Source organism: Neomonachus schauinslandi, chromosome 6 (genome assembly GCF_002201575.2).
Source record: "Neomonachus schauinslandi chromosome 6, ASM220157v2, whole genome shotgun sequence".
Taxonomy (NCBI): Eukaryota; Metazoa; Chordata; class Mammalia; order Carnivora; family Phocidae; genus Neomonachus; species Neomonachus schauinslandi.
The window spans coordinates 66,791,238-66,812,499 of record NC_058408.1 but is presented as its reverse complement, the minus strand read 5'-3'; the positions used below and the strand labels follow the sequence as shown (position 1 = coordinate 66,812,499).

At 43.2% G+C, this 21,262-nt stretch overlaps 1 protein-coding gene across 2 annotated transcripts in view; it reads right to left on the bottom strand.

Annotated features, from left to right (window-relative positions):
* ENAH (ENAH actin regulator) overlaps nucleotides 1-21,262 on the bottom strand; it is a 138,686-nt gene that overhangs the window by 70,603 nt on the left and 46,821 nt on the right. For both annotated transcript variants that reach the window (XM_044915980.1, XM_044915981.1), the window contains exon 2: nucleotides 272-437. In XM_044915980.1, the coding sequence (XP_044771915.1) occupies nucleotides 272-437 (166 nt within the window). The remainder of the gene's footprint in view (nucleotides 1-271; nucleotides 438-21,262) is intronic.

The following is a 21,262-nucleotide window of genomic DNA, read 5'->3' as shown; positions in this document are numbered from 1 at the left end:
TCACATTTTTGTTTGTCCTAAATTTACTTTAGATTCCCAAACCTAGTTAGCTGGCAGGCCAGAAGACCTCATGCATGTTCATAATTTAAAGTCTTACTTATATTTTTGCGCAATTAGCTCTAAATCCTCACCCTTAGGAAGGCAAACCAGTACCCAGTTCTCCCACACAGAATATGCTGAGTGCACCGGCAAAGCACGAATTCAGTTTACTATTTTACACGTCCTTTTGTGATTCTAGACAACTTTCAGTAAGGATTTAGCAGATCCTTACCTGATGGTCCTGAATCTTCCTGCCCACCACTCGGAACGTGTTGTTGCCTGTGTGGTGGTATATGTGAACCCTGCTGAACCCAGCTGAGCCGCCAGCTGGTACCCACTTCTTGTTGGCGTCATCATAAACCATCACAGCAGCTCTTGCCTGACAGATACTCTGTTCACTGCAAAAAATAAAACACGCAAACTTAAGATATTTGAAATATGCTAAGTTTCCCAAACAGCTATACAGAGTTAGCCAACAATCAGTGCTTTCCTGGGTGCTGGAACAAGAAAGACAACGGCTTCCTGCCTTTATGGGCAGAGCCTGATGGGGAGAAGAGACCAAAAACCGAAGTATGATGAGGGACCATAGGAGGCCCGGATCCACGAAGAGCACAGAGAAAGCAACACGAGAACTGTTTTCTAACTGAATACATTGAGTATCTAACACGCTCATGAAACTGAATACAACTACAAGTATAAATTAACCATCATTTGTTCAACTGCACATCTGTTTATAATACTGGTGACCTGTGGTTACCCACTCTTTACTGGCAAGAGTAGTTTTACCATCAGGCTTGCTTCAAGTTCTACAAAACAAATTTTGATAAGCTCTATCTTCCCCTTGAAATATGGAGTGGCCACTAACAAACAATGGATGTGGCAATGGAACTAAGTCCCTGTTTCCACTTCGGCAAGACAACATCCTATGTCCTGAATTTCTTCATGTAAAAATGAGATAATTTCTAAAGATCCTTCTAGAGTTTTAATTCTAACCTTCATAGACAAATATTAAAGGAAAGGCTATTTCTATGCTAGAATCTAAATCTCAGCTTTGTTTCAACTATTTGTTACCAAGTAAGCCTGAGATACAGAAATAAAATGTAGAGATGATCTTAATTTCCTATTAAGTACTAGGTTCATCTTTTAAATATTCTATACTACTACTAGGGGAAAAAAGACTGATTTGAGGGGCACCTGGGTGGCTCAGTGGGTGAAGTGTCTGCCTTCGGCTCAGGTCATGATCCCAGGGTCCTGGGATCAAGCCCCGCATCGGGCTCTCTGCTCAGCGCTTTATCTCTCTCTGTCAAATAATAAAATCTTTAAAAAAAAAAAAAAAAAAAGGCTTATTTGTAGTTTATTACTTCATACCATATCTTATTTTTTAAAGAATCAAATACCAAGAGTGAGCAACAGAAGAAAACAGATATGTTGTGCTGACCCAACTAAAATAACACAATCTCCACAGTGAAGACTTACCTGATGCTTAAAGCAGAAGTTAATGGAGATGCCCCCAAGTAGCTCATCCAACCCCATCCTTAACAAAAGCACCACTCATCTACCAATTTTAGCCTCAAAGATTTTAAACAACTAATCATGTGGGTTCTTGGCCAATGTCCTCAAAAACAAAAAGTCACTTTCAGGCCCTCTCCTCTTCCTCACACTCCTGCCCCATCCCTCAACAGCCTGTGGTTTACTCTTGTCACGTGACTTGATGACAGAAGAACAGGGGAGACCCACAGGGGTCACAGCGCTGAGCAACAGTCACTTCAGAACATGATTATTTCTAATTTTCCATCAGAGAAACTTTACAAAAACTAACTCATAACAATATTTGTGCAGCACACACACTGAAATAGAGTGGTACTGTCTAAATTTTTATGTTGCACTGAAATTTCTTGGTAAACTAGTCCTGGGAATAAAAACAAGTTAATGACAAAAGCTTGAATTATTTCTAAATGCCTGATTAAAGAGCATTTGTCAGCACAGAAGTTGAAATCTCTTCATCACTCACAAGAGAAATACTTGTGAAGTGACAGCATTTTCAGGACCTCACACAAAGATTATGTGAAACAAGCTAAGGCAAAGTGCCCCTTACAACATATCATCCAAGAAAGAAATCTACTACTAATCATAAATAACAAAACAGTATTTTCCAGTTTTCAAAAAAATTAGTATTTTGGACACGTTTCTTAAGATTCATAATACAATGTCTCCTCCAGAAGTCCCATGGGATCATAGAACCCAAAGCAATAAACCCCCTTTTGCTGTAATTAAGTCATTCCATGACTAAAAAAACCAAACCAAAACAAAACAAAACAAACCTTTTAAATACACATAGGAAATCTAAAACCAAGAGAGTTAGACATACTGTCCCCACTTTTTCCTCCATTTTTCTCCACCATTGCTCTGGAGTGGGCTGCTGGAGACATTCCAAATAGTGAAGCACACAGTTAACTCAACAGCTTTAACTAATCCTTGATTAATCAAGATACATACAAACTACTTAGCAATCAAATGTCTGGTCACTTCCATTTCCCTGGGAAAGCTATCACCACAGAAACAAAGACAAAGAGACACATCCAAGCAGCCAAGAGAGGACAGAAATGCCAAAATTAGTTGACTAGTTTTCTAATGAAGATGAAAAGAAATCTTCAAAATGAGATGCTAAAAATACAAACCCAGCTCTAAGCGAAGCCAAGAAGCACAAAGAAAAGCCAAAGATTAAAGAGAAGAAAAAGTAACAAGGCTGTGTGGCAAGCTGTGAGGGACAGGTTATGCCTGAATAACTCTGTTGTCCTAGAAGCCACAGCAAGGCCCAGACAAGAAGGGACAGCATCACCCGCTGGGGTCCTCAGTGACAAATGCAAGCCAAGTCCTTCCAATTCCATTCCACAGCATCTAAGAACCTCTCCTCACTAGACAGACATCTGTGTTGTAAAAGAAATTACCTGCTTTGTCCCAGCTCCAGGCACAGAGATCCTAAAACCCCTGGGGTCTCCCAGGCAGTAAGAGTGTCTCGGGTGTGCTCATCAACAGCTCTATGCTTCAAGATGGGGGCTGGCTACCAGAAATACCACGCCATGCTTAGAGGGTGGAAATTTTCAGTTCCACCCTACCCCTCGCCTCTGGGGAGGGAAGAAGGGCCAGAGATAGGGTTCACTCACCAATGGGCAATAGTGTCCTCCATCATGCCTACATAATGAACCCTCCATCAAAACACCCCAACGAGTTCACACCACAGGGCTGGCGGGGTGGCAAGCCGGTTGAGGGCATGGAGGCTCTGTGCTTGCCCCATACTTTGCGCTATGTGTCTTTTCCACCCAGTTGTTCCTAAATTATATCCTTTACTGAAAACAAACAAACAAAAACAGTAACAGTAAGCAAAGCAGTTTCCTGAGTTCTAGGAGTTGTTCTAGCAAATTACTGAACCTGAAGGGAGGTGGGAGGAACATCAGAATTTGTGGTCAGCTAGGCATTAAATGTGCGGGTAGCCTAAGTACCCCATCAGCAGCTGGTCCCTGAAGTGGGGCCAGTCCCAGGGGACTGAGCCCTTAACCTGTGGTGGCTACGCTAACTCCAGAGAGTGTCAGTTGGTACTGGAAAGAAGTGGCGGTTGGTGTGAGAAGAAAACCACACATATATCAACTCTGATTACAGGTGTGCATAAAACAGGCCAGTGGCTCCCAGTTTTGGATTTCATGAACCCACAGACTTCAAAAATAGGCTGCAGGAATCAATATAGAACTGGTTGGCAATATTTTGGTCTACCTGCCAGGGAGGAGATGGGGGAGGGAGGAAACACCACATCAACTTACTAAAATGAGGATACTTTGGAATTTAAAAATCTCAAAATAAAAATCATGTAATGTAATGTAAATGTAAATGTAACAACTAGCTTTCTCTAAAATTCTCTACGTAGGCCACTTCCCCCCATTTCTCCCTGGTCCTGGTGAAATACTTAACAAGGGCCTTAAAGTAAGACTGGCCTCGGTCCCAACAGAGCCACCCGCATACTGAGGTGTGTGCGAGCGATGGAGCGATGACAGACAGCTTACAGGTTCTTCTGATAAGAATTTCCAGCTTTCTCTAGGATTTTTAGCTGAGAAAGTCAACGGCTGAGCTTGCAAACTGCTGAAATTATATATATATGCACAGTTTCTCAGGGAAAAGTGAAATGGAAGGCAGGCAAGATTTAAGTACCACAGCTACTGAAGAGTCAAAAAGAAACAAAAAATGTTTAAGAAAATGCAGATCTAACAAGCACAGCAAAAGAGACACAAATGTTATGATCCTCTAAACAGCCTTCTATCTGTGTTGTAACAAGTCTAAAAAATAAACAGCTAGTCAGAGTCTTCAACATTCTGAGTCAGTAAAGGAACTGCACACGAGATTAAATTAGTAAATTACTGTAGTTTTGTGAAGATCAGGAACGAAATCAGTTTCACTTTATGACCAAATGCCATTGGTACACATGGCTGACTATACTTCATCTTCCTGATACTAATTTTGCTCTTTTATTTACTTACTGCCCCACAGAGGCTCACCTGTGGTAAACTTCCCAGGTCTGCACAACCTCTACTATACTACCAACCACCTTCAGAAGGAGAATTCACATCTTGTCTGTTGTGATACTGAGTCATTCCACAAACTAAGATGTAATTCAGAAGATAAAATATTAAATAAAATTAGACAAGAAAGTTGGGAATTTTAAAGATAGGATTTCCATCTTATGCACTGATATCAACTTTTGCTCAGGTCTGAAATGTTATAACATTCCCAGCATTAAAGACACTTAGAGTAAAACCATGTTAGATTTCAGTTCAATGCCACAGACACTGCTCACACCCATAGTGCACAGGCCTGGGGCACAGAATGAATGGGCGCTAGGCCATCTAGTTATAAAAGATTATGCATCCCAACTGGAATAATAAACATATTTTCCCCTAATAGGAAGTAAACAATAAATAGCGTGTTCTATATGGTGTAAAGCGCTCATAGAATCACAAATCACACTCAGTTCACCACTGCGGGATCTGGCCACCCTGCAAACCCAGGGGTCATTCCAGAACCTCCCCCCGCCCCCGCACCCTCATCTGCCCAGGCCCTCAACTAGTCATCACAACCTGCCAATCCTAATTTCTCATGACTTCCTTCCTTCCTTCATTCCTTCCTTCCTCCCTCCCTCCCTCCCCTTTGCGTCACAATGCTCAGAAGCTCTGGGCCCTCCCTAGTTTTTTACTGGATTATTTCACCAATCTCCTAACTGGTATTTCTAACTGCACTCTTACTCCCTCCCCCTTTTTCTAAGTCAAACTGGATCATGTCACTCTCCGGGTGAAGACATTCCAAAGACTCATTTCAGGATAGACTCTGGCTTCCAAACACGGCAGACAAGGTCCACTGTCTTCCTTAATATCCTATCTTTCTTTCAAATACTTATTGATGAGTGCCGGGTACCATTCCAGCATCCTAGTGCTGGGGGCACGTCAGTGCTCCAAACCTTCCAAACCCCAACACCACAGTGACAATTATGCTGTACTTGTCCATATGTCCACACCCTGCCCTTGCCTTTCCCTCCACCCATCTGCACGCTTCCTCTTCCCCAAATACCTTCTGCCTAATAATACTCAGCCGTCCCCCACATTTTAAACCCAAGTGTCACATCTTCTTGAAAGCTTTTCCTGCCCCACACCCCCAAAAGAACTCATTCTCTGTGTTCTCAAAACACACTCCGCACATCACCTCTCCACCGGCGTCATGTTAAACCCCTGCAGGGCTGCCACTGTATCTTTTCTTCTCCCCTCGTGAAGACTGGTTAAAGCAGTGAGAGACAGTAACTGCAAGAAGTAAAAAGACTTTGAGTCTTTTTACTGCCAGCTTTGAGTAAGAACCCCAAAATATGCCAGGGAAAGTCCCCTTTCTGACTTCCAACGTCCCAATGGACAACCATCAATACCCATCAATAACACCATCATCAGCACTCAAAAGCCATGGCCCTATGCTCTTCTGCTCCCAGCAGGTGGCCAGTGCACTTACCAAGAGTCAGCTGCATTTGTGACCGAGTGTGTTCACTCTGATTGTACAATTTACTAAACTGATACCGTGTGAGTATATAGAAATTCTATGAAATTACGTTCAATGTTTTGGAAAGTTTCTCCCAAGGTTAGAGTCACTGAAGAGCTGTGAGCCACACATAAAGGGTGGAGGGCTCGGCCAGGTCTGGTGAGGTCTACAGTCAGAAGACTTCGTGTGCGTCTCTGTTCTCCCTCCACTTCCAAGAAACCAAAGCTGCAACTCAAGATAAGACACGGGCCTGCCTTAGGAAAGAAAAATAATGTAGAATTCTCATCACCACACCAACAGTAAAGCTTACGAGTAAAAGGCTACAGAATTAACATATATACTATAAAGGAGACTGAAGCGTTTAAAGGCATAAATCATTTTTAAGGACACCAAACTTGAACGAGTTCAGTGACCCAACCTTCACAACCAGGACAAGTCACACCGGATTTGAGGGCTTCCACTACGGGGCACATTTATGAAATGCTGATGAAGCTCTTCTCCTTCATATTCCATCCAGGAAAAAAAAGAACCACCTTACAAGACTCAGAAGGAAAGTTGCCTGCTAGTAACAGGCGCCGCTGAGGGACCCAGGAAGGAGGTGAATGCTGACAAACACAAACACAAGGAAGGGCAGCAGACAATCTGTTTTCTGCAAGACAAGAAAACCATCTGGGAGGCAGCAGCTCCGCATATGTAGAAAGGCAAAACTTCCTGTAAAGACCACACAGGCGTACACCACTCTTCTAAGAAATACTAAAGTTAAAAAGGGAAAACATCAACATGTCACCACCAAACCCTTCATCCCGCAACATCTATGTTCATGTGTGAAGTCCAAATGCAATCTAGTATAATAACTGATCCACAGTCACCAAAGGAAATGATCAGTCTATCTAAAGCAAAACAGCATGTTTTAGAAAATGTTTCAGCAAATTTGTTAGGTTATCCTGTAGGATGAAAAAAAAATCTCTTAAAATGGGGAGAAACCATTGAGTTGGATAAAATGTAGAAAAAGTACCTTCGAGGAGGCACTCACTGCATGCAGCTGTGTGTGTTCAGAAGTAAGGAGGGCAGCCCCCAAAATCCCTATGGACTATCTGGCTTTAATTATGACTAGCTCTTACTTGAGCAAGTCTAGAACGTGCACAATCCTATCAATGCGACAAGAAGAACCCGGCTCGGTCCACAGCGCAGCTGGAGAGAGAGCAGCAAAGCGAATGAAAAGGCCCAGCTCTGGAGTGCTCAGAACCACACGGGAGGAGGAAGCAAGGACAGGAGTTACAGGAGTCTGTGGGGAGAGAAGAAAATGAAGCTGAGCTGCGCCGACGTTATGGGAGCAGCAGGACGGGAAAGAGCCCGGATGGGAGCCTGCCTCAGTGCACGACTCAGGCTGGGCACACGGAAGGAGACCGGGCCTCACTGCGAAGGAGCGCAGGCAAATTCAAGCCCTCCTGCCTTCCCCAGGGTACACAAGACGACTAGGTACCCAAAGTAAAGCAAATGGTATTTTTCTAAAAATTAAAACCAACTGCTTCAGGAGACTGTGCTCTACAACTATCTATAGACAAATATTTAAATCCTAACAAAATCAAGGAGGGAAAATGTACTAATGGCACCACTCTCTGGTATCTAGTACAGGCTGACACATCCCCTCTTAAAGTCAAGGTCATAAAGAATCCAAATCACTTTACATCATCAAAGAACTAAAACCCAGAGACATTTTGGTGACAGAGATCATTAATTACTGAGCCAGTGCTGTGGAGAAAATGACACTAATAAAAACATGACTATATGAATACATCACAAAGTGTCACACACTGTCCTATGCGCTTTGCCTTTATTAATTCGTTTATCTATTTACCATCCTTACTGGGTAGATACTTGTCAACCTCCCCCTCTTACACGTAGGGAACTGAGACGGGGCAGAAGTGGGGTTCAGAGCAACGACTCACGACCACTCTACTTGAATAACAGAGTCTAACAATCAATTACATTAGTTCATAAAACTACCTCCTCAAAGTGTTCTCCTCTTTCCACATTATTCTTCATGTTCTACTTAACGTGAAGCTAAGGGAAGAGAACCTGGATACAACAGACTCTTGAACAACATGGGTTTCAACTGTATGTGGATTTCTGATGGACACAGTGCAGTCCTGCAAGTGTTTTCTCTTCCTTATGAGTTCCTCAACATTTCCTTCTCTCCAGCTTACTTTATTGTGAGAACACAGTGTACAATTCATAGAACATACAGAATATGTGCTCATCAACTGTTCATGGTATCGGTAAGGCTTCCGGTCTACAGGAGGCTATCGTAGTGAAGTTTTTTGGAGTCAGAAGTTATACATGGATTTTTGACTGCGCAAGGGAAGAGCACCCTAACCCCATGTTGTTCAAGGTCAACTGTTCATACAATGGAATATTAGTCTTCAAAAGGAAGGAAATCCTGACACCTGCTATAACATGGATGAACCTTGAGGACATTATGCTGAGTGAAATAAGCAAGACACAGAAGGACAAATATTGTGTGATGCCATTTATGTGAGGCACCCAGAGCGGTCAAACTCACAGAGACAGAAAGGAGATCAGTGCTTGCCAGGGGCTGGAGGGGGCGACAAGTGAGGAGTGATTCAATGGGTCAGGTTTCAGTTTGGGACGATGACAAAGTTCTGGAGATGGATGGCAGTGATGGTTACATAATCATGTGAATGTACTTAAGGCCACTGAACTCTACACCGAAAAAGGATTAAAATGGTAAATTTAGTTATGTGTATTTTGCCACAATGAAAAAGAAATATATAATAGCTTTAGCTATTAAGGAAATGTAAGAAAGTATCTTTTGTCCATCAAAGAATAAAACTCTATTTATTAATCTTACTTGCATTTGGTTAAAGGTTGTATCTTAACACGTTTTAGGAAATCAGTATTAATAATGAAAACAAAGATGGTATTTTCTAGAATGAATCTAACTTGTTATAATAAGAATTAAAGTTTTGTACTCTCCTTTGAGATACTCTGCTACTCTGATTTCTTTCTTTCTATAAGACTTCTGTTTGGGTTGTTACTGACGACCCATTGCTTCCTTGTTGTAAACTCAGGCTTTAAAATCTCTCGCTCGTGTACATTTCCTGCCCCTGCTATAACTACACACTATGAGAAACAATTCACATCTCCTTACCTCCTTCCAACAACGACCAGACAGGGGGCTCCCAGTGCCCCCCACCTCCCGCTACTCATGCCCTTGTGTGATCTTCTCCCACTGTCTCTGGGCAGGACCCAGAGACCTGCTTCTGTTCTTTGGCAAAAGTTATGGAATGTCACTTCCAAGGTTAATTTACAGAAACAGTGGCTTCCATTTGTGGGGAAGGCCCACATGACAAGGCCACCCGCCAGGAAGGAACTGACCCCTCAGTCCAACAGCCCACAAGCAACTGAATCCAACCAGTAACTCTGTGAATAAGCCTAGAAGATTTCCCAGGGGTGACTTGGGCCAGGACTGCAGCCCTGGCCGGCATCTTGACGGCACTTGCTGAACAACTCGTACCCAGATTCCTGATCCACAGACACCGTGTGGTAATGAACATGTATTTTTTTTTTTTTAAGATTTTATTTATTTATTTGAGACAGAGAGAATGAGAGAGACAGAGAGCACATGAGAGGGGGAAGGGTCAGAGGGAGAAGCAGGCTCCCCGCCGAGCAGGGAGCCCGATGCGGGACTCGATCCCGGGACTCCAGGATCATGACCCGAGCCGAAGGCAGTCGCTTAACCAACTGAGCCACCCAGGCGCCCTGAACATGTATTATTTTAAGCCACTGAAGTTTTGCTGTAATTTTATTGTACAGCCATTAATAACTATTATACCACACGGACCGGACACCCTCTTGCCTGTCCCTAAGACCTTAAACTTTTCCCCCATTATATTAGTTTCAGCTGTACATATGATTCAGTATTTGTATATATGGTGAAAGTGACAACAATAAATCTAGTTGACATTCATCACCACACATAGTTAAATATATTTGTTCTTGTGATAAGAACTCTTAAGATCTATTCTCTTAGCACAAATGTACAAAGTATTTCTTAAAAGCCAAGATAATCTCAAACTCATATGCCCCATGGCACTTAGCAGATGAAAGACACACAGGGCACATATTCTTTAGCTAGCCCCCCATCTCCTTAAATTGAACTTGCAGTGTCAAAGATCAATTCTCAATGCACCAGCAAACCTAAAACCTCATTAACAGCATGAGAGCTCACACAAAGTATAGACATTTAGAAACAATCACAGAAGGGAAAAATATGTGGAGACACTTCACCTGGCAACACATACCTTCACTGTCCTAGCAAATCTTCCCATTAACAAGAAATTATTCTCACAACAACTGATTAGAGCTTGAAATATTTCACCTTTTTCCTGAGGCTTTTTGCCTCACATTCCTTTCATCAGGTTATATAGCAAAGCAGCCCAAAGTACTTCCAAGCACTGCTTGAGTTAAAAATACCCAGGGGATGCCTGGCTGGTTCAGTCAGAGGAGCATGTGACTCATGACTCCTGATCTCAGGAGTGTTAGTTCAAGCCCCACGTTGGGCATAGAGATTAAAAATAAAATCTTTAAAAAAAATTTTTAAAAATAGCAAGTATGGCTGATTTTAGCTATAAAGACTCCAGACAGGGCCAGGCTAGGCCAGACTTGGAAGTAAAAACAGGTGTGGGGCAGGGGTGGATGGGGTTTCACTTATTTCTCTTTATAGTCTCACTTTGGAAGGTTATTAATTTCCTGAGGTAATAATTCAGTGAACATGTGTGAATAGGGAAAAAAACAGGTACCACATGAGATTAAGAAAGAACTGAGGCAGAATACTGTAGGATCTCAAAACTTTTTCCCCCACAAAAATCTATTCCAGGAGGGCTGTGCTTCTGGCCAAGTAACGGCCACATGAGCTCCTTCCCAAATGACCCTCCCACTGATAAGGCCATAAACTCTGGGTAAGATGTACAGAACAACAATCTCAAAGTGCTGAAGAACGATGGGAAGGGAGTCAGCTCTGGTAAGAAAAGGAACGTTACGGGAAGAGACCCCTGATTTTTAGAGCTTTCAGCCTGAGGACAGGTCCCAGAGTCAGTGCTCCGTGGCAGATGTACCCCAACAGAGAATGCCAGTCTTTCTAGTTTAAAGAAGCAAAAGCTATAGAGTTGAGGGCAATCCAAGGTGCTGGAAAGGTGGAGGATAATTCTAGGGAAACAAAGCGGGTGGAGGAAGGCAGGCTAGATTCGGCGTACACACTCTGCCTACATCTCCTGGTGAGCCCTACAACAACGCATGTGCCGGCACTTTCTGAGCAGAGCGCCCAGCTAAGGCTGACAGGCTGGAACTGAAACACCACCGGCTGCCAGAGAGACTGAACGTGCAGTTTAAGTTCAGCCAAGCTACCGGCCTGCAGGAGCAGCATCACCAACACCCTTCAGAGCGCCGCAACAGAGGCCAGAGGCTCTGCAGCGTATCCCGAACCAGGTCCGTCAGTCCGTGAAAATGCACAGCGGAGTCCACAGAAGGGACAGATACGAGAGCCCAAGCACAAGATGAAGGTGAGCAGTGCTGGACTGAAGCAGCTCCTAAGACGTGTTCAATGACATAAAGTACATGTGCCTACAATGGAAAGACAGGAAGTACCAGCGAGAAATTTCCACTACCAAAAAATATTTTTTTCTTTATTGTTAAGATGATAATTCTCTGGATGGCTTAACAGAATGGAGATGGCAGGGGAAAGAATTGGTACACTTTACAATGTATCAGTAGAGATAACCCAATATAAAGATGAGAGAGGAGAAGAGACTGGGGGAAAAAACAAGCAGTGGTTCAGGGACCTGTGGGGAGTAGCAGCGGGTCTAACATACATGCAGGAAGAGTCCAGGACCAAAAAAAAAAAAAAAAAAAAGAAACAAAAAAAAAAACACAGACGTAACCACCCACAGGCATATTATAGTCCAAGATAAACAGAAGGGCTTGAAACACCAGAAAAAAATGAAACATCACATACAGGAACAATTCAGACACCATGGACTTCTCTTCAGAAACAATCGGGACCAGAGGACAAAAAAACACGAATGTCAATCCATACCTCACACCACGCAAAAAAAAAAATAGTTGAAGACACATCATGAACTTAAACATACAAGCTAAACTCAGAAAGGTTTTAGAAGGAAATAGGAGAGTGTCCCCATGAACTGGGTGCAGGCAAAGTTTCAGCAAAAATCATAGAGGAAGTCGGCAATTAAAATTTACTCTCATCAAAATACACCTTTAAGAAACTGTGTATGTATGAATATTAATTATAGCTCAATAAAGTTGTTACAGGAAGAAAGGAAGAAGGGAGGGTGGAGGGAATGTATAGGCAAGGAGCAGAGAAGAAGAAAAAAATACAAAACAAATCTGGCACGTATCCAGGATCTGTTTTTAAAACTACCACTAAATACAGATCTTCCTCGACTCATGATGGGATGGGGTTACGTACTGATAAACCCATTTTAAGTTGAAAATGCTCTAAGTTGAAATACATTTCATACACTTGACTTCCTGAACTCCTAGCTGGGCCTCGCCCACCTTACCCGTGTTCGGAACACTTACATTAGCCTCTAATACAAAGCCTGTTTCAGTCAAGTGTGGACTCTCTCCCGTAACTTACACAACACAGGACTGGAAGTGAGACGCAACACGGTTGTGTGGACACAGCATGGCCGCGTCAGTTGCTGCCCCCGCGCTGGGGTGGCTAACAGACCTGGTAAGTGCCCAGACCACCACAACAGGACAACGGGTAGTTGTGGTCCGTTCACACGATGCCCTAGCACCGAGCAAGAAAACAAAACAACTGGGACCTGCAATACTCGCCGTGAAGGAAGACTTAAACGCAAGTCCGCATTCCGAGACTCCTAACAAATGAAGTTCTAGAACCGGAAACGTGACTTGATAGTAGAAAGTGAGGAGAAGAGCAGTTATCCGTCAGGGGAGAAGGATGAAAGCCAGGATGACACCCTCTTCCCCACAATGTTGTGTGTCTTGAAAGGGGTTTGGGTTACATGGGTGTGTGCATCTGTCAACTCACCCCACGGTTTATTTCACTGTGTATATTTTGCCACAAGAGGAAGGAAAACTATTACTGGGCCCTGGTTAATGGTATACATACTGAATACCTAAAACACCGTGCACTGGTGACTGTCCCTTACTTCTTGGACATTCATCTCAATCAATAATTTATACACACACACATATCTGTAAATGGATAAATGGACAGGCATGTGATGAAGCAAGTCCAGGAAAGTATTAATGATCACACAGATGGTTGCCAGAGGTGGGGGGGGTCGGGAGGAGCAGGGTATGGAGGGGGTCAAAAGGCACAAACTCCCAGTTAGAAAATCAGTCCTGGGGGTCCAAAGTGTAGCATGGCAAATCTAGTTAGTAAAAATGTCTTGTATATCTGAAAGTTGGTACAACAGTAGATCTTAAAGTTCTCATAAGACAAAAATATTTGTAACTGTGTGCAGTAACATATGTTAACTAGATTTACTGTGATGATCAGTTCCGAACATAAGCATCAAATCACTATATGCTGTACATATGAAACCAATATGTCAATTATATCTTGATAAAAAAAGAAAATATATATACCCACACACATACTTTTTCTTCACATTTGTGCCAAAATCCAATCAATATATAAATTTCACACTGTTGAAAACCAAAATCCTGAAGAATGTTAAAAAAATGTTAATGTTAAAAAATGTTAATGGTAGAATCTAGATTGTGGGTATACATATTTTCACTGAATAATTCTTTCATTAATTCTTTCAACTGTTGTGTATGTTTGAAATTGCTCAGAATAAACTTGTGGGGAAGGGGGACTAAGCTGAACTAAGTATTCACGCCTCTGTGGCGTTCTCTATAAAGGAGCTAATTTTGCACACACTTCATACCTGTAATGGAAATTATGCAAGAACAGTACATTTTTAAAGCTTTGTTAATAAAAAGGGAAGACAAAAGACTGGCATGTTTTATTTCTCCATATTCATTCAAATAAGAATTCTAAAAGTTTTAAATTGGATCAGTTTTGAAACAATGTGTAGATGAAAATAATTAAAGTCTGGCAGCAGTGTAGTGACTAATCCCTTCACACACACACACACACACACACACACACACACACCCCGCCCCCCCCCCACACACACACAGTTCCAACAGTAGCCGTAAGCACCATAAAGGAAGCGACAGCCCATCCTTCTCTCCTGAGCTCCAAACCCACACAGACAACCACCTAGCATGTGTTTCCACCTAAATGTCACAAACGTACCTCAAAATACCACCTCTTTTCTTCCCTCACCCCGTGTACTCCTCCCTCTATTTCCCATCCCGGCGGAAAGGTACCGAAGACCCTGCTATCTGGGCCCAGGTAGAAAGCCCAGCCCCCAACCATCTCCACCAGCCCCCTCTTCCTTCTGTCCCACTCACTCACTGGTGCATTCTTTCTGTCCTGGATTACCGCCCCCTCTCCAGCCGCCTGACAGCAGCCCCAGCACCGGCACTTCGAACAAGGATAAGCATCCAAATAGTACCCAGAAAATGTACCATCCCACTATTTCCCCATAGGAGACTCTAGTTAAGGTTATTTTAATTAGGACTTTTACAAAACAGATTTACATTTCTGCTGGCTTAACTAATGTCATTTTCAGGGAAACTGTGAAAGACAGTTTATTATTCACATCACCTCATCAGTTTCATGGTTAAGGCCGGTAACACCGAGATCTTAGATTTCCTTCCGGAACTAGCTTGAGGTCCACATCCATCACCCAAATCATCGATACACAAACTGGGCGCTTCTCCCTCCCAGTGCCCGCAGTTGGGCTTCCAGTCTCTCCCTGAAATCACAGCAGTGCCGGAGCCCGCAGAGCGGGTGTCTAGATGCACCGGAGCCCGCAGAGGACCTCCCTTCCAGCGCTGGGCCTTGCTGAGCCTCAGTTCACTCCCCTCTAGAGCGAAGAGCATCGGCCGTGTCAGAGAACAGTCCTATGAGCACGAGCACGGGCGTCATGCGCTCCAGGGGTCGCACACGGTGAGTAGCCCACGATGCTCACCACTCTTCCTACCACAGCAACAGCACTGGGGTGAATGAGGGCCGCAAATAAACGGGGCTCCAGAATCGCAAGTGAGCACTCCACCACCACGGAACAATGACAGCGCCCCCTCAGCATGTGACGCGTGGACAAGCCGCCTGAAGGTCCGCACCGTGGGCGGAGTCATCCCCTGACAAACTCGGGGCTCCCCACTCGGCCAGCCCGGTGCGTGCGTGGGGTGACCGTCACCGACTCCCTATCATCTGTGCTCAGTGGGGCTCACTTCACGTGTGGCCACTGAGGCTACAGGGGATGTCTGTGACTCGGGAATTCAGCACAGCCTTGAAATGTCACCAGTGCCCTGCCTCAAAGGCTGCTGCCTAGTGCATCTCTCCGGGGCTGGAACACAACCCTCACTTCTTGTTTAAAATGAGCTGCTACCGCATGTGACCTAACAAGGGTTATGACCTCTCCAAGTCCTACCAAGTTGCCTTCCTGTTTTTAGTATATGAATTAAAAGTCAACTTAAAACAAGATATATGTGAATATAACATTCAAGTACTTTGAACACTGAGTCAAACTACATCGACTATAAATGGATGCTGCTCGTGCTGGAAAATAACCAGCTGAGGCAAGCCTGGTTTTCCTATCATCCTAAGGAAACCCTTAATTTTCCAAGAGTACTTCTTAGACATTCATGGGTCCAGACCAGATATTTATACAGTTTGGCAAAAATACTCAACATTCACTAGCTGCCAACCCCTGCTCAAAACGACTTCTTACATTGTGAAATCCTATCCTGAATTCTGGCCTGTCCACCACAGCTGGGAAAGCACCTTCTCACCTCTTTTCTGTAGAAGGATCCTCCACACAGACCAGCACTCCAGCCCCTACACACGACAGGCCAGATCACTCAGCACAATGAGCTAAATCAAACAAGGTCAGCATACCTCAGTTCTGGGAACTAGACTATACGACCTCCACCCAACACAAGCCCCAGAAAAGATTCCTGGACCATTATCTGAGATGGCACACAGTGGACCTTCAACACACATACCCTACACGAGTCTGGGAGCCCTGAAGAGCCTACAGCCAACACAGATCTTGCAAGTTTCATATTAAAATTCAATGAACATTTTGCAATTCACTCAATCATACAGCCAGTTTTAGTATGTTCTCTCCTCCAAAATCTTCCAGTAAAATGGACACTCCAGGTAGGTATATCACATTCACCTGGTCTGCTCCACACGCTGGCACCCCACAGCCTGGCCCCAAGGGGGTACAAGTACCCCAGTACGAAAAGGCAGAAGCACCCAAGAGTGCTGTAGTGCCCCAGGAGGAAGCCTGAATTTCAAGGCCTTCACACCAAAGCCTCCCACAGGGCCAGAGAGGGGGCATGATACGTATAGATGGGAAGTCAGCAGTCATGTGTCACTGAGACAACAGAACAAACATGATAAAAGCAAAGAGTGACTTAGGCGTCACTAGCATATGATGTTTTGTTCACACACTTTGGCAGGGTGTTCAGAATGTAATTATAGCACAGCATGATCGAAGGGAATTACTGGCCGTCATCTTAAAACCAGCAGCCCGCTTTTACCTCCAGAGATTTCAGAAGGGTCTGTCCTATGCTCTACAAAACATTCAAACAAGGTGGAGTGGTAATTATTACATGTTTAAGAAAAAAAAGTGCTTGATGAGAAGGCCTCCATGCTGTGCTTTTCTGATCTTCTGGGCAAAGCAGAGTTATCGATCAATGGTTGCCTGCAGGCAAGACAGTTCGCTGGAACCTGCTGGAAGCACACCTGCGATTCTCACACAGTCTCAACTGTAAACTTCTCTTCCATCTACCTGAAGAAGCTGAAATGGGCATGCATGCAATAAAAGTGTAGGTGAGGCAAGTTTATTATCCTGAGAACCAAGCACATTGCTTCTCTGGTACCCTGCTAGATTCAACGTTTAGGGGCAATTTGGTCTTAAATGGCTGTAAAAAGTGACAAGCCACGCAATCTTTATTTTTTCAACTTCAGTGACGACATTTTCAAGCAGGGCACAAAATCTATTTCTGGAATTTCTTCAGGGAAATTACATCATGACAATCTACTAACTCCCGTCATTCCCACTGAGGCAACAGTCTCTTCTCTCCATTCTGTTAATCGTGCTATTTGTTGCTGAGCGTCCGGAAAGGCTTCTTCATCTGACCACCTTGTTAATAAGCACTGCTGCTCCATCGTACTCCCAGGTCACACCCAAGCTGCCTTCTCAGACCGGCCACTTCCCACACCAGCCCTCACATAGGTATGCGAGAACCACCAAACTCCGGTATCAACCCTACCCCAGATGATTCCCACCGTATTCCCACAATCTGTTAACTAGACCCGGCGTCCCAGCATAAAGAGCTGCATCACCTCTACCCACAGTGTTAATACTCGAAGCATATTCAAGTACTTGCTGAACACCAGATGAGCAAATGAATGTACAACATCCACGTGAACCACAGCCCACCACTATTTAACCTTTTCAAACTTTTTTAAATTAGAGATCACCTTACAGAAATAACATGCCACTTTGTATCTGAAGTCAACTGGGGTAAATGTCTCTTACTTTACATCTTTGCTAAAAGTATAATCCATGAAGGTTAGATACTATGCACTAAACAAATATACAGAACTGATACAATTTAGGAAAAATAGGCATATGGAAAATAACATATACAGTGTCAGATCTATTTCACTGAAGCTTGGGAGCAACTCACTCTTAAAACAACCACGTTAATCATGGCACAAAGATTCAAACTAAATCTTTCTACTCATCAATTAATTTTAACAAGATGAAGTATGAAACTGAAGTAGATTTAATGAAATGAATCTTGACATGAGTAGGTAGGTGGTCACTCTTACTGTAGCACCCAGCAAAATGAGGGACAAGTACTCTCGACTTCTGCCCAGTCTCCAAATCATGAAATGTGCTTTGTCATGACAAATGGATACCTAAAATACCGCACGTGTGGAATCAGAACATTCTAACGTATGATGCTCCTACCCGTATTCTCATGGGTTAGCTTAATCTCTTAAATGTGTAGCAGCTGACTATAAGCTGGCATGGGACCTAAATCCTGACCCTATTTCTCAAAGTAATTCACACAACATCTCCAAGCAACAGCTGTGTTAACTTTTATAGTATACCTAAAAATGTAAAGTTCAAACACTAAATGAATCTCATCTAACATTTAGGAATATGACTGAACAAAATACAGTCAACTCAATTCATGTTAAAGAAATAATTTAGGGGCGCCTGGGTGGCTCAGTTGGTTAAGCGACTGCCTTCGGCTCAGGTCATGATCCTGGAGTCTCTGGATCGAGTCCCGCATCGGGCTCCCTGCTCAGCGGGGAGTCTGCTTCTCCCTCTGACCCTCCCCCCTCTCATGTGCTCTCTCTCTCAGTCTCTCTCTCTCAAATAAATAAATAAAATCTTTAAAAAAAAAAAAAAAAAAAAGAAAAAAAAGAAATAATTTAGCAGAAGGCAACATTCAAAATGATGAGTAACCCAATTCATAAAAAATAAAAACGTTTTGGGGCTGCATTTTAATTTTAGAAGTGCCCTCCTTTTTCCTCAAGATATATAATGCCTGCAACTAACCACACTCAGAGTATTCTTTTTATTATTATCTCCCTACTACTAAAGAAGATATTCCATTTGGCAAAAAATTTAGAAACTATAGTTTTCTCAGTATCTTGACATAATTCTCGGCCCTCCCACAACTGTAACTGAGACTTTTCTGAAGCTGCCTCACTATGTCATGCCACCTTTTAATACCGTTAACTCTGCAAGTCCCATTGCTCATGAGACCAACAACTACGTCTCACACAAAGTAGTCCTCATTGAAAAACCCAATTTTCAGGTACTTTTTCCCCTCAGTGACAATCACAACAGGGACCTATACTGTCCGAACCGGTCCCTCTACCAGTCAGAACTGCTGCTTGATCAGCAGAGAATCTGGAGGGCTCACGTTGAGCTCAGCCCTCCTGGGTCTTCAATTTCCTGATCTCTAGAATAAAAGGGTTCCTGAAATTACCCAAGTCATATCACAAAATAAGAGGACCACATACAGCACTAGTAATGCCGTACAACTTCAGATGGGGGGTTGGGAGGCGTGGCTTCAAATAAGGCTTTTCCAAGACGTTTCACTATTTAAATTTACCAAACAGCATTAAATTATGCTACAAGAACAACAAAGACTACAAATATTCTTCTCCAATTATTAAGCCTGAAATGAGTAACTTAACCTATTATGTTGCTCTACATTAGTTATAACAGTTTCTAGGAAATTTTACTTACTTGGTCTAGGATTATGGTTCAAAATCTGATCTTCTAGATAGCCATTTCTTTTCAGAAGCCACAAAATAAAAACATAATCAGGTGAGGGACGCCTGGGTGCCTCAGTCGGTTGCGCACCTGGCTCATTTCGGCTCAGGTCATGATCTCAGGGTTGTGAGATCAAGCCTGCCCTTGGCCTCCACGCTCGGTGGGGAGTCTGTTTAAGATCCTCTCTCCCGGGTGCCTGGGTGGCTCAGTTGGTTAAGCGACTGCCTTCGGCTCAGGTCATGATCCCGGAGTCCCGGGATCGAGTCCCACGTCGGGCTCCCTGCTCAGCAGGGAGTCTGCTTCTCCCTCTGACCCAACCCCCTCTTGGGCTCTCTCTCTCACTCTCTCTATCTCTCAAATAAATAAATAAAATCTTAAAAAAAAAAAAAGATCCTCTCTCCCTCTCCTCCTCTCTCTAAAAATAAATAAATACATCTTAAAAACATAATCAGGTGATACAGACACAAGCTGGGTGGCAAAGGGTTAAGGATCATGGTTTATCTCGCAGTTGGACAGGCTGTTCTTCACACAGCTGCCACCTTAAGACTTCCATCTCTCTCTCTAATGTTCAGATGAAAATTAAGCATCTGACCAGTGAGATAAAAATGGTAAATAAGTTGAACAAATGGACACAGCTGTTGGTGGCAGTTTCTGTCATTCCGATGAGCGCCGTGGGGCAGAAGACTTATGGGAACCGCCCCCCCCATCTCTCCCCTCCGTTCTCCCCCACTCTGGAGAACGCAAGAGAAGCCCTCCAGTCACGCCCTGGACACCACTCCTATCCAAAGCAGCCACGCTTTTATGTTTCTGTTCCAGAAAGAGACAAACATCCCGCCAGGGGTGACACAGGACAATTTAAATCTCTACCCAGAGAGACTCTGCACTCTGTAACGGTAGTGCCTTGAACAAGGCTAACACTGAAACCCAACCTGTAACCCAAACCGGAGGACCCTATACAAAATAATCTTTCTTCATCAAAAAGGTCAAGGTTAAGAAAGACTGAAGGAGCTGCTCCATATTAAAAGACACATGATAATGAAATCCCACATGCCATCTTAATCGACTCTTTGACTAGGAAATACGGTTTTCTTTTGCTACACTAAATCTGAACAAATTTTCGTAAATAATGCATTAGGTCCACAAGGTATATTCTAAGATCATATTCTATGGTGATCCAGATCTAAAGTCAACCTGTCGAACTTTTCATTTAAACCTTTACTTTTTAATCAGTGGCATTAAGAATTTCCCTCTATGTAATATTTTTTTACAATTACTATCTAGTTATATGCTTCCCAAAGACCTCCATGTTCACAAACCTCTGCAAGGTCAGTAATCTTAATTCCTTTTTAAAGATATGGCAGCAGCTGCAAAAGCCTGAAGGAACCAGAGAAGAACGCCCAGCGGGACCCAAAGCCCCTTCACACATGGTCTGTTACACTCACGTCCCGTGCGGTCAAGTTCACAGAGAATGAAGGTGCTTCTCTTACAAGAGTATTCCTATATGCTCATACATAAGTGTCAAAACTTTATTTGTAATTAATTTACTTTAATCATTTAAAAAGAAACTATAAATTATACCATCTCTTGCTGTCTTCTAAGCTAACCCCACAGGAACAGGAAAGTGAGAAGGAAGGAAGGAGGAAGAAAGGAAAAATGAAAAAGGAAAAAGAAAAAGAAAAGGAAAGACAGAAAGTATA